This window comes from Phoxinus phoxinus (assembly GCF_949152265.1).
Source record: "Phoxinus phoxinus genome assembly, chromosome: 21".
NCBI lineage: Eukaryota > Metazoa > Chordata > Actinopteri > Cypriniformes > Leuciscidae > Phoxinus > Phoxinus phoxinus.
The window spans coordinates 365,001-377,500 of record NC_136896.1 but is presented as its reverse complement, the minus strand read 5'-3'; the positions used below and the strand labels follow the sequence as shown (position 1 = coordinate 377,500).

Sequence of the window (12,500 nt, the reverse complement as noted above, 5' to 3'; positions counted from 1 at the left end):
CGCTCGGTGTCTCTGCCGCTCGGTGTCTCTGCCCCTCGGTGTCTCTGCCCCTCGGTGTCTCTGCCCCTCGGTGTCTCTGCCCCTCGGTGTCTCTGCCGCTCAGTGTCTCTGCCGCTCAGTGTCTCTGCCGCTCAGTGTCTCTGCCGCTCAGTGTCTCTGCCCCTCAGTGTCTCTGCCCCTCAGTGTCTCTGCCCCTCAGTGTCTCTGCCCCTCAGTGTCTCTGCCCCTCAGTGTCTCTGCCCCTCAGTGTCTCTGCCGCTCAGTGTCTCTGCCCCTCAGTGTCTCTGCCCCTCAGTGTCTCTGCCCCTCAGTGTCTCTGCCCCTCAGTGTCTCTGCCGCTCAGTGTCTCTGCCGCTCAGTGTCTCTGCCGCTCAGTGTCTCTGCCGCTCAGTGTCTCTGCCGCTCAGTGTCTCTGCCCCTCAGTGTCTCTGCCGCTCAGTGTCTCTGCCCCTCAGTGTTTCTGCCCCTCAGTGTCTCTGCCCCTCAGTGTCTCTGCCCCTCAGTGTCTCTGCCCCTCAGTGTCTCTGCCCCTCAGTGTCTCTGCCGCTCAGTGTCTCTGCCCCTCAGTGTTTCTGCCGCTCAGTGTCTCTGCCCCTCAGTGTCTCTGCCCCTCAGTGTCTCTGCCCCTCAGTGTCTCTGCCCCTCAGTGTCTCTGCCCCTCAGTGTCTCTGCCCCTCAGTGTCTCTGCCCCTCAGTGTCTCTGCCGCTCAGTGTCTCTGCCCCTCAGTGTCTCTGCCCCTCGGTGTCTCTGCCCCTCGGTGTCTCTGCCCCTCGGTGTCTCTGCCCCTCGGTGTCTCTGCCCCTCGGTGTCTCTGCCCCTCGGTGTCTCTGCCCCTCGGTGTCTCTGCCCCTCGGTGTCTCTGCCCCTCGGTGTCTCTGCCCCTCGGTGTCTCTGCCCCTCGGTGTCTCTGCCCCTCGGTGTCTCTGCCCCTCGGTGTCTCTGCCCCTCGGTGTCTCTGCCCCTCGGTGTCTCTGCCCCTCGGTGTCTCTGCCCCTCGGTGTCTCTGCCCCTCGGTGTCTCTGCCCCTCGGTGTCTCTGCCCCTCGGTGTCTCTGCCCCTCGGTGTCTCTGCCCCTCGGTGTCTCTGCCCCTCGGTGTCTCTGCCCCTCGGTGTCTCTGCCCCTCGGTGTCTCTGCCCCTCGGTGTCTCTGCCCCTCGGTGTCTCTGCCCCTCGGTGTCTCTGCCCCTCGGTGTCTCTGCCCCTCGGTGTCTCTGCCCCTCGGTGTCTCTGCCCCTCGGTGTCTCTGCCCCTCGGTGTCTCTGCCCCTCGGTGTCTCTGCCCCTCGGTGTCTCTGCCCCTCGGTGTCTCTGCCCCTCGGTGTCTCTGCCCCTCGGTGTCTCTGCCCCTCGGTGTCTCTGCCGCTCGGTGTCTCTGCCCCTCGGTGTCTCTGCCCCTCGGTGTCTCTGCCCCTCGGTGTCTCTGCCCCTCAGTGTCACTGCCCCTCAGTGTCTCTGCCCCTCAGTGTCACTGCCCCTCGGTGTCACTGCCCCTCGGTGTCTCTGCCCCTCGGTGTCTCTGCCCCTCGGTGTCTCTGCCCCTCGGTGTCTCTGCCCCTCGGTGTCTCTGCCCCTCGGTGTCTCTGCCCCTCGGTGTCTCTGCCCCTCGGTGTCTCTGCCGCTCGGTGTCTCTGCCCCTCGGTGTCTCTGCCCCTCGGTGTCTCTGCCCCTCGGTGTCTCTGCCCCTCGGTGTCACTGCCCCTCAGTGTCTCTGCCCCTCAGTGTCTCTGCCCCTCAGTGTCTCTGCCCCTCAGTGTCTCTGCCCCTCAGTGTCTCTGCCCCTCAGTGTCTCTGCCGCTCAGTGTCTCTGCCCCTCAGTGTCTCTGCCCCTCAGTGTCACTGCCCCTCAGTGTCTCTGCCCCTCAGTGTCTCTGCCCCTCAGTGTCTCTGCCCCTCAGTGTCTCTGCCGCTCAGTGTCTCTGCCCCTCAGTGTCTCTGCCCCTCAGTGTCTCTGCCCCTCAGTGTCTCTGCCGCTCAGTGTCTCTGCCCCTCGGTGTCTCTGCCCCTCGGTGTCTCTGCCCCTCAGTGTCTCTGCCCCTCAGTGTCTCTGCCCCTCAGTGTCTCTGCCCCTCAGTGTCTCTGCCCCTCAGTGTCTCTGCCGCTCAGTGTCTCTGCCGCTCAGTGTCTCTGCCCCTCAGTGTCTCTGCCCCTCAGTGTCTCTGCCCCTCAGTGTCTCTGCCCCTCAGTGTCTCTGCCCCTCAGTGTCTCTGCCGCTCGGTGTCTCTGCCGCTCGGTGTCTCTGCCCCTCAGTGTCTCTGCCGCTCAGTGTCTCTGCCCCTCAGTGTCTCTGCCGCTCAGTGTCTCTGCCCCTCAGTGTCTCTGCCCCTCAGTGTCTCTGCCGCTCAGTGTCTCTGCTCCTCAGTGTCTCTGCCGCTCAGTGTCTCCGCCGCTCAGTGTCTCTGTCCCTCAGTGTCTCTGCCCCTCAGTGTCTCTGCCCCTCAGTGCCCCTCAGTGTCTCTGCCCCTCAGTGTCTCTGCCCCTCAGTGTTTCTGCCCCTCAGTGTCTCTGCCCCTCAGTGTCTCTGCCCCTCAGTGTCTCTGCCCCTCAGTGTCTCCGCCCCTCAGTGTCTCCGCCCCTCAGTGTCTCCGCCCCTCAGTGTCTCTGCCCCTCAGTGTCTCCGCCCCTCAGTGTCTCTGCCCCTCAGTGTCTCTGCCCCTCAGTGTCTCTGCCCCTCAGTGTCTCTGCCCCTCAGTGTCTCTGCCCCTCAGTGTCTCTGCCCCTCAGTGTTTCTGCCCCTCAGTGTCTCTGCCCCTCAGTGTCTCTGCCCCTCAGTGTCTCTGCCCCTCAGTGTCTCCGCCCCTCAGTGTCTCCGCCCCTCAGTGTCTCCGCCCCTCAGTGTCTCTGCCCCTCAGTGTCTCCGCCCCTCAGTGTCTCTGCCCCTCAGTGTCTCTGCCCCTCAGTGTCTCTGCCCCTCAGTGTCTCCGCCCCTCAGTGTCTCCGCCCCTCAGTGTCTCCGCCCCTCAGTGTCTCCGCCCCTCAGTGTCTCTGCCCCTCAGTGCCCCTCAGTGTCTCTGCCCCTCAGTGTCTCTGCCCCTCAGTGTCTCTGCCCCTCAGTGTCTCTGCCCCTCAGTGTCTCTGCCCCTCAGTGTCTCTGCCGCTCAGTGTCTCTGCCGCTCAGTGTCTCTGCCCCTCAGTGTCTCTGCCGCTCAGTGTCTCTGCCCCTCAGTGTCTCTGCCCCTCAGTGTCTCTGTCCCTCAGTGTCTCTGCCCCTCAGTGCCCCTCAGTGTCTCTGCCCCTCAGTGTCTCTGCCCCTCAGTGTCTCCGCCGCTCAGTGTCTCTGCCGCTCAGTGTCTCTGCCCCTCAGTGTCTCTGCCCCTCAGTGTCTCTGCCCCTCAGTGTCTCTGCCCCTCAGTGTCTCTGCCGCTCAGTGTCTCTGCCCCTCAGTGTCTCTGCCGCTCAGTGTCTCTGCCCCTCAGTGTCTCTGCCCCTCAGTGTCTCTGCCCCTCAGTGTCTCTGCCCCTCAGTGTCTCTGCCCCTCAGTGTCTCTGCCCCTCAGTGTCTCTGCCCCTCAGTGTCTCTGCCCCTCAGTGTCTCTGCCCCTCAGTGTCTCTGCCCCTCAGTGTCTCTGCCCCTCAGTGTCTCTGCCCCTCAGTGTCTCTGCCTCTCAGTGTCTCTGCCCCTCAGTGTCTCTGCCTCTCAGTGTCTCTGCCTCTCAGTGTCTCTGCCCCTCAGTGTCTCTGCCCCTCAGTGTCTCTGCCGCTCAGTGTCTCTGCCCCTCAGTGTCTCTGCCCCTCAGTGTCTCTGCCCCTCAGTGTCTCTGCCCCTCAGTGTCTCTGCCGCTCAGTGTCTCTGCCGCTCAGTGTCTCTGCCCCTCAGTGTCTCTGCCCCTCAGTGTCTCTGCCCCTCAGTGTCTCTGCCCCTCGGTGTCTCTGCCCCTCAGTGTCTCTGCCCCTCAGTGTCTCTGCCCCTCAGTGTCGTGTCTCTGCCCCTCAGTGTCTCTGCCCCTCAGTGTTTGACTCAGCTGTAGGGACATTTTTATTAAATGAATGATCAAGCATGATGATGTGTTATGAGGATACCATGTTTTAAAGGACAGCGTCTGAAGAGGTCAGTCACAGATCTGCACATGTCAGACTGACCCAGAACACAAGCTGCTCATTGACACACACTCGCAGGGTTCGGATGCTTCTGAATCAGAGTAAAGGTCACTGTCACGTGTGTGTGTGTGTGTGTGTGTGTGTGTGTGTGTGTGTGTGTTTACTTGTTGTTGTGCAATGATATTAATAACAGTGTCTCAATCATTTCAGCTGTTAGAGTGACACTAAAGTGTTTGGTAAAACATTTATGTGATATAACCAATACTTCATATTTGTTATATTTGTTTTTATACACAATGGTAACTACACCTAATCACATTATATTATATTATGAATATTTTATTTGCGAATGCATGAACTGATCAAATGTGTGCCTTGAATGCAATGCAAGTTGATTTGGATAAAAGCATCTGGCAAATGCATAAACATAAATAATATAGCAGGCAGATACCGAACTAAACTGCCTTTTGACTGAGTAACAAGTCAATCCAGCAACATGAACACTAGTGGCATTATCAGCGCTGCTTCTTCAAGCTGTTTTATCCACAGATGTCCACGTCAGACTGATGTCAGGCTAATTTAAAATGGATTTTTGAAACGTAATAGTGACAAGCATGTCAATCTTTCCCCATTCAAACAGACAGGAGCTGTGCATGCGTATAATCTCCACGAGTGAACCAACATGATAAATCTGGCTGTGCGAGGCTATCTTACACCCGGAGCGACGCCAGGCAAGTGTGCTCGACTAGGTTTCATTTTCTCGTCCTGCGCCACGTTGTTTAAATAGCAAATGCGTCCGTGCCCATCTGTGGCCCATGGGCTGCTGGTCTGAGAACCAGGTGTGTGTTCAGGAGCATTGTTGGAGCGTTGCTATTTTGAGGAACAGAAATAGACTGAGACATTGACCAACTGAACCCTGCTCTAAAGTCAATGGCAAATATTTTTATTATTATTTAAAGAGCGCATTTGTAATGTGCGCCTATAGGCGGGTCCACAACGCGCGTACAATCTGCTTATCACACACACACACACACACACACACACTCTCTGATTTTTAAACACACTCTGCTTATTACACACACAGGAGCAGCACAAACATGCCAAATATTAAAAATAAAAGGATTACAATGTAAAAGATTATTATTGTGTACATAAAGATATGGTTGAATCCGGCGACGTTCTCGCTTTAACCTTACACACACACACACACACAGCTTTAACCTCGCGCACGAGCAGATCCGTTTCCTCGCTAGAGAAGCGTTCAGTTTTTCCACTTGCTAATTCCGGCATGTAAATATAGTGAATCCGCCATGGCGCGAACGCAACTGGCTTTTAAAGGGAATGGGAGATGAGACTCTGATTGGTTTAGGCCTATTGCATTACGCCCAACACACACCCAATACTCATTAAGAGAATAGAGACAACACACACCAAATACTCATTAAGAGAATAGAGACGACCCTTTTAGACCAGCGCCGGGAGCGCCGACCATTTTTCCCGCCGTTAAACTAGCAAAAGTGGATTCGGACGCCCTGAGTGGACATTCTGTGGGGACACCATAGATTTATATAAAATCTTGTGAAAAGGGGCATAAAATGTCAGCTTTAAGACAGAAAACCCTGCGCGGGTAAAGAGACGCTCACCTGCGCAGGCGTTGAGGAACAGCCAGTCTGTTTTCCTCATGCGGTTCTTGATCTGCTTGAGCTTCTTGAAGTCCACCTCTCTCTCGTCTCTCCCGCTCTGGGCGCCGGCGGCGAGCTCGATCTGCAGTTCTGGCTCGCGAGCGGACGAGCTGGGCGAGGGTCGGCGCGCCCCGCTACACACGCCGCGCGCTCGTCTGCGCTCCGTCTCGTTGATCACGGCGGAGAGCTCGTTGATCTCGTCGGGCTCGCCGGGCTGGTAGGCGTCGTTGGGTCTGGGCTGGTCGCACACCACGCAGCGCGGGGATTTGGGCCAGTTCTCGTACGAGCAGCCCGAGCAGGTCCAGCACTGCACGCGCATGTTGAGCCGGTTCCGGTCGTTGTACTCCTCACACGGGTCTGACGCGGGTCGGCCGGTGCCGGATGGTGCTTCTGTAGCCCGGAGGCTTCGGCACTGAGTACAGCGCACCGATCTGGGCCAGTTCAGGAACGTGCACACCTGACACGACCACTTCCCACTGGGCTCCACGGACTGGGCCGACCGGACACGGGGCCGGGCGCTGGAGTCGGGACAGATGAGAACCGGGTCCCACGGGTGTCCCGCGGTCGGGTCGGTTCTGCCCGGGAACGGGTCCGCCGTGATGATGGTTGCGCTGGGTTTCTGCGCCCGACACATGGTGCATTTAATAGCAGACGGCCAGTTCTCATACGTGCAGTACTCACACGACCACTTCACACCCAGCTCTGTCATGATGGATCAGCACACACACACACACACACACACACACACTCACACACTCACTCACTCACTCACTCAACACACACTTACATCAGAGTCACACATTGAGGCGGAGACAGAAATCTGCAAACACAAAATAAAACGAGACAGGTCAAAAAATATAGAACAGGAAGCAAGAATATGACAGTTCATGTTATTAAAGGTACAATATGTAAGATTTTTGTAATAAAATATCCAGAAATCTCTTGCACAGTGTGATATATTTCCTGCAGTCGTGTACAATATCCCAAAAGTGCCCAAAGATTTTTAATTTCAGAGAAATTCTAATTTAATTTTAATTAAATGCCGTCCCAGAAAACCTGTTCACTAGTTGCCGGTCACTGACGTAATATCCGCGTTATCTCTGGTTTCCGGCCGCTCGTACTGCTATAGTAACCATGGCGACAGACGTGGACGCGTAGTGCGTAACGTCTAGCTGCACGCTGTTGTAGTTTCGTTCAAACATTATGGACCACGGCAAGCAGACTTCGGGACAAAAGGAGAACTAACACGAGGATCAATATCAGCGTGGCGTTTTCGAGACGCCGAGAGCTAGCGTCCGCGGCTAACTTCGACTCGACAGAGATGCCGAGAGCTAGCGTCCGCGGCTAACTTCGACTCGACAGAGATGCCGAGAGCTAGCGTCCGCGGCTAACTTCGACTCGACAGAGATGCCGAGAGCTAGCGTCCGCGGCTAACTTCGACTCGACAGAGACGCCGAGAGCTAGCGTCCGCGGCTAACTTCGACTCGACAGAGACGCCGAGAGCTAGCGTCCGCGGCTAACTTCGACTCGACAGAGACGCCGAGAGCTAGCGTCCGCGGCTAACTTCGACTCGACAGAGATGCTGAGAGCTAGCGTCCGCGGCTAACTTGATGTTAATTGATAATTGATGTTACTATTGACAGTATTAATGTTATTATTGACAGTATTAATGACAGTATTAATGTTATCAGTACTGATGTTATTATTGACAGTATTAATGTTATCAGTACTGATGTTATTATTGACAGTATTAATGTTATTATTGACAGAATGAATGTTATTATTGACAGTATTAATGTTATTATTGACAGAATGAATGTTATTATTGACAGTATTAATGTTATTATTGACAGAATGAATGTTATTATTGACAGTATTAATGTTATTATTGACAGAATGAATGTTATTATTGACAGTATTAATGTTAACTTATCAGTACTGATGTTATTATTGACAGAATGAATGTTATTATTGACAGAATGAATGTTATTATTGACAGTATTAATGACAGTACTGATGTTAATGACAGTATTATGTTATATCACAGCAGCACTGACAGTGTTAATGTCAGTATTAATGTGATCCTGGTACTGATGTTAATGACAGTATTAATGACAGTACTAATGTTAATGACAGTATTAATGACAGTACTAATGTTAATGGCAGTATTATGTTTTATCACAGCAGCACTGACAGTGTTAATGTCAGTATTAATGTGATCCTGGTACTGATGTTAATGACAGTATTAATGACAGTACTGATGTTAATGGCAGTATTATGTTATATCACAGCAGCACTGACAGTGTTAATATCTACTGACACCCTTATGTCACAGTTCAGTTGTTATTACTGATATCTCGCAGCACCGACTGTGTTAATCGTATAATTATTGACACTCGTCCCGCACACACCACTCTCAGAGACACTCGTATTTGTATTTAGGTCACATTAATACTCCGACACACACATATAAACGCTAAACATGTAAATACTCACATCGCTCCGCGCGCGACTCCTCATTAATGAGACTTAAATCACCTCAGTCAGTCTTTACTGCTGTTATTCGAACTCCATTGCGTTGTTTATTCTCCGAGCTTTATATAAATCGTTGAATGTTTTTAAATCGATGAATACTGATTCTAAGCTCTGAATGTTGATTTAGATGCGGATTTAATGGCGGCGCTGACAAAATAAAACGACCAGCGTCTTGCGCACCGTCACGAGCACGTGACCAAACACACAGCTGCCGATTGGACGATCCCACACCATGTGAAAACCAACCCTAGAATGAGAAATTCGGGTTTTATTTTTTTATTATTTACATTTTATTTGTGTTTTCGTTAATTTTTTAGGAAATATTTTATGTAAAGTCAAGCTATAAAATACATAGAATCGTGAAGATAAATCACTTTAAAAATGAATATGGTCATTACTTGTCCGTATTACAAAGATAAACACCCTTGTTTGGTGTTCTTATTTTTTCTTGGTTGCCTTGGTGTTTTTAAATAATTAAGGCAATTATAAAAAAAATAAAAAAAACGTAATACAACACCAAGGCATCCAAGTAAAAATTAGAACACCAAACAAGTGTGTTGGTAGTTTAAGAACCCCCCCCCCCCCCCCACACACACACACACACACACACACACACACACACACACACACACACACAACATAAACATAAACATGACTGTGATTGCAGCCCGACACGCCCCTTCTGCGTGACGTCATCACAACATGGCGGCCTACTTGAACCGGCTGCACCACATTTCCCTGCACGTCTCAAACGTGGATAAAGTTGCTCAGAAGCTCGTGTCCCGGTTCCAGTTTAATGTGTTTGCGGCCAGACTGACAGGCCGAGCGAAGCAGCTCGCGCTCCGCAGGGGATCGGCCGTGTTCGTGGTCAACGAGAGACCGAGCGAGCCCGTGGACGGACCTCAGTCCCGTGCCTGGAGTTCCGTCGCCGCCAGAGACCACCAGGACCTGAGGTGTCTGTACGGGGCGCATGCGCACCACCCGGTGGACACCGTGAGTAACGTGTGCTTCGAGGTGGAGTGCGTGGAGCGCGCGTCGCGGGCGTTGCGGGATCAGGGTCTCTGCGAGTTCCTCCAGCCGCCCACCGAGGTCCGCGACGCCCGCGGGCGCGTCTGCTTCTCCGTGCTCCGGTCCGCGGTGGGGAACGTGTGCCACACGCTCATCGACTGCTCCCGGTACCGGGGTCCGTTCCTGCCGGGCTTCAGTGCGGTCGAGCCGGGCTCGCAGACCGCGGAGCGCGCGCACTGTCCCATCAGCCACTTCGACCACATCACGTACGCGTGTCCGCGGGGCAGCACTGCGCTCTTCACCCGCTGGTACCAGCAGAACTTCGGCTTCCAGAGGTTCTTCATCGACAGGTATCAGCATCATCATCATCATCATACAGTCTCCTGCGGACACACATCTCTGGCACTACTGGAGATTAAATGCTAATGTTATGGGTTTGAATCCTAGGGAATGCATGAACTAATGCAATGCAAAAAAAGAAGCATCTGCCATATGCATAAATGTAAGTGGCAATAAAGTATGGTGCCTGCCAAGGTCATGGGTTCGACTCCCTGGGGATGCTTACACTGATCCAATGTGTAGAGCATCTGCCATGTGCTTAAAGCGTACAGGCAAACTGTGGAGTTGCAGCATAATTCAGTTTAAAGGATTAGTTCACTTTAAAAACACTTGTGCTGATAGTTTACTCCCCCCGATGTCCTCAAGATGTCCATGTCTTTCTTTCTTCAGTGGAAAAGAAATGAAGGTTTTTGATGAACACATTTCTCCATATAATGGACGTCAATGGGCCCCAAACGGGTCAAGGTCCAGATGACAGTGTCAGCGCCGCTTCAACGGGCTTTAAACGACACCAGACGATGAATACGGGTCTTATCTAGCGGAACCATCGGCATTTCACACATAAATAAACAAGTGTAAGTTTTATAAACACAAGCGCTCGCCTTGCTCTGTTCTGTGATGCGCGTTCGTGACGTCACGTAATACACAGTTACGCTGAAAAGGTCACGCAAGTTTCTATCCTGACGAAAATGTTATTTTAGGCTTTTTAATATTCCAACACCAGGATACACACACAAGATGGGCATTTAAACGATAAACTGACACAAAGACATTTGAATATGTGTGTATGGTCCTCCGTCCGCACATCTGTAAACACTGACTCGTCCAGCGTGACCTTTACAGCGTAACTGGAGAAATGTGTTCATCAAAAACCTTCATTTCTTTTCCACTGAAGAAAGAGAGACATGGACATCTTGAGGACATCGGGGGGAGTAAACTATCAGCACAAGTGTTTAAAAGTGAACTAATCCTGTAAGGTCATGGGTTCGGATCCTTGGGAGTGCATGAACTAATGTAAAGTACACCGCTTGCTTTTGATCCGTGTGTGCGGTCGCTCCGCCTGACGGTCTGCCACTCAGAGGATGCCTGTGTGCGGTGTGCGGTCGCTCCGCCTGACGGTCTGTCACTCAGAGGATGCCTGTGTGCAGGGATGAGGACGAGGAGCAGGGGTTCGTGCTGCACCACGAGGGCATCGGGCTCCGGCTCACGGCGATGGCGTTCCGGAGCCGCCGCGCTGTGGGAATCACTCGCCCGTGCGGAGAGGAGGACGAGCCCGACTGCAAGCTTGTGTTCTCAGAGTCTCTTCCTCAGCAGGGTACGAGCGTACATCTCACACACACTTCACACGTGTACATCTCACACACACTTCACACGTGTACATCTCACACACACTTCACACGTGTACATCTCACACACACTTCACACGTGTACATCTCACACACACTTCACACGTGTACATCTCACACACACTTCACACGTGTACATCTCACACACACTTCACACGTGTACATCTCACACACACTTCACACGTGTACATCTCACACACACTTCACACGTGTACATCTCACACACACTTCACACGTGTACATCTCACACACACTTCACACGTGTACATCTCACACACACTTCACACGTGTACATCTCACACACACTTCACACGTGTACATCTCACACACACTTCACACGTGTACATCTCACACACACTTCACACGTGTACATCTCACACACACTTCACACGTGTACATCTCACACACACTTCACACGTGTACATCTCACACACACTTCACACGTGTACATCTCACACACACTTCACACGTGTACATCTCACACACACTTCACACGTGTACATCTCACACACACTTCACACGTGTACATCTCACACACACTTCACACGTGTACATCTCACACACACTTCACACGTGTACATCTCACACACACTTCACACGTGTACATCTCACACACACTTCACATGTGTACATCTCACACACACTTCACACGTGTACATCTCACACACACTTCACACGTGTACATCTCACACACACTTCACACGCGTACATCTCACACACACTTCACATGTGTACATCTCACACACACTTCACGTGTACATCTCACACACACTTCACGTGTACATCTCACACACACTTCACATGTGTACATCTCACACACACTTCACACGTGTACATCTCACACACACTTCATGTAATACGTGTACTGTACATCTCACACACACTTCACACGTGTACATCTCACACACACTTCATGTAACACGTGTACATCTCACACACACTTCACACGTGTACATCTCACACACACTTCACACGTGTACATCTCACACACACTTCACACGCGTACATCTCACACACACTTCACATGTGTACATCTCACACACACTTCACGTGTACATCTCACACACACTTCACGTGTACATCTCACACACACTTCACATGTGTACATCTCACACACACTTCACACGTGTACATCTCACACACACTTCATGTAATACGTGTACTGTACATCTCACACACACTTCACACGTGTACATCTCACACACACTTCATGTAACACGTGTACATCTCACACACACTTCACATGTGTACATCTCACACACACTTCACACGTGTACATCTCACACACACTTCATGTAACACGTGTACATCTCACACACACTTCACACGTGTACATCTCACACACACTTCACACGTGTACATCTCACACACACTTCATGTAACACGTGTACATCTCACACACACTTCACACGTGTACATCTCACACACACTTCACACGTGTACATCTCACACACACTTCATGTAACACGTGTCTTGGCAACACTTTACAATACGGTTTATTTGTAAACATTAATGTATTCACTAACAATGAGCAATACATTTTTACAGTATTTATT

At 52.0% G+C, this 12,500-nt stretch overlaps 2 protein-coding genes across 2 annotated transcripts in view; one reads left to right on the top strand and one right to left on the bottom strand.

Moving 5' to 3' along the window:
* zranb1a (zinc finger, RAN-binding domain containing 1a) overlaps positions 1–8,505 on the bottom strand; it is an 18,964-nt gene extending 10,459 nt beyond the window's left edge. Inside the window, exons 1-2 of the mRNA XM_079595959.1 lie at positions 8,213–8,505; positions 5,678–6,536 (exon numbers count right to left, since the gene is read on the bottom strand). Coding sequence (XP_079452085.1) covers positions 5,678–6,425 — 748 coding nt within the window. The 5' untranslated portion in view covers positions 6,426–6,536; positions 8,213–8,505. The remainder of the gene's footprint in view (positions 1–5,677; positions 6,537–8,212) is intronic.
* A 67-nt stretch (positions 8,506–8,572) lies between these two features.
* The window catches only part of hpdl (4-hydroxyphenylpyruvate dioxygenase-like), an 8,445-nt gene continuing 4,517 nt past the window's right edge, over positions 8,573–12,500 (top strand). The window contains exons 1-2 of the mRNA XM_079595960.1: positions 8,573–9,609; positions 10,747–10,913. Coding sequence (XP_079452086.1) covers positions 8,954–9,609; positions 10,747–10,913 — 823 coding nt within the window. The 5' untranslated portion in view covers positions 8,573–8,953. The remainder of the gene's footprint in view (positions 9,610–10,746; positions 10,914–12,500) is intronic.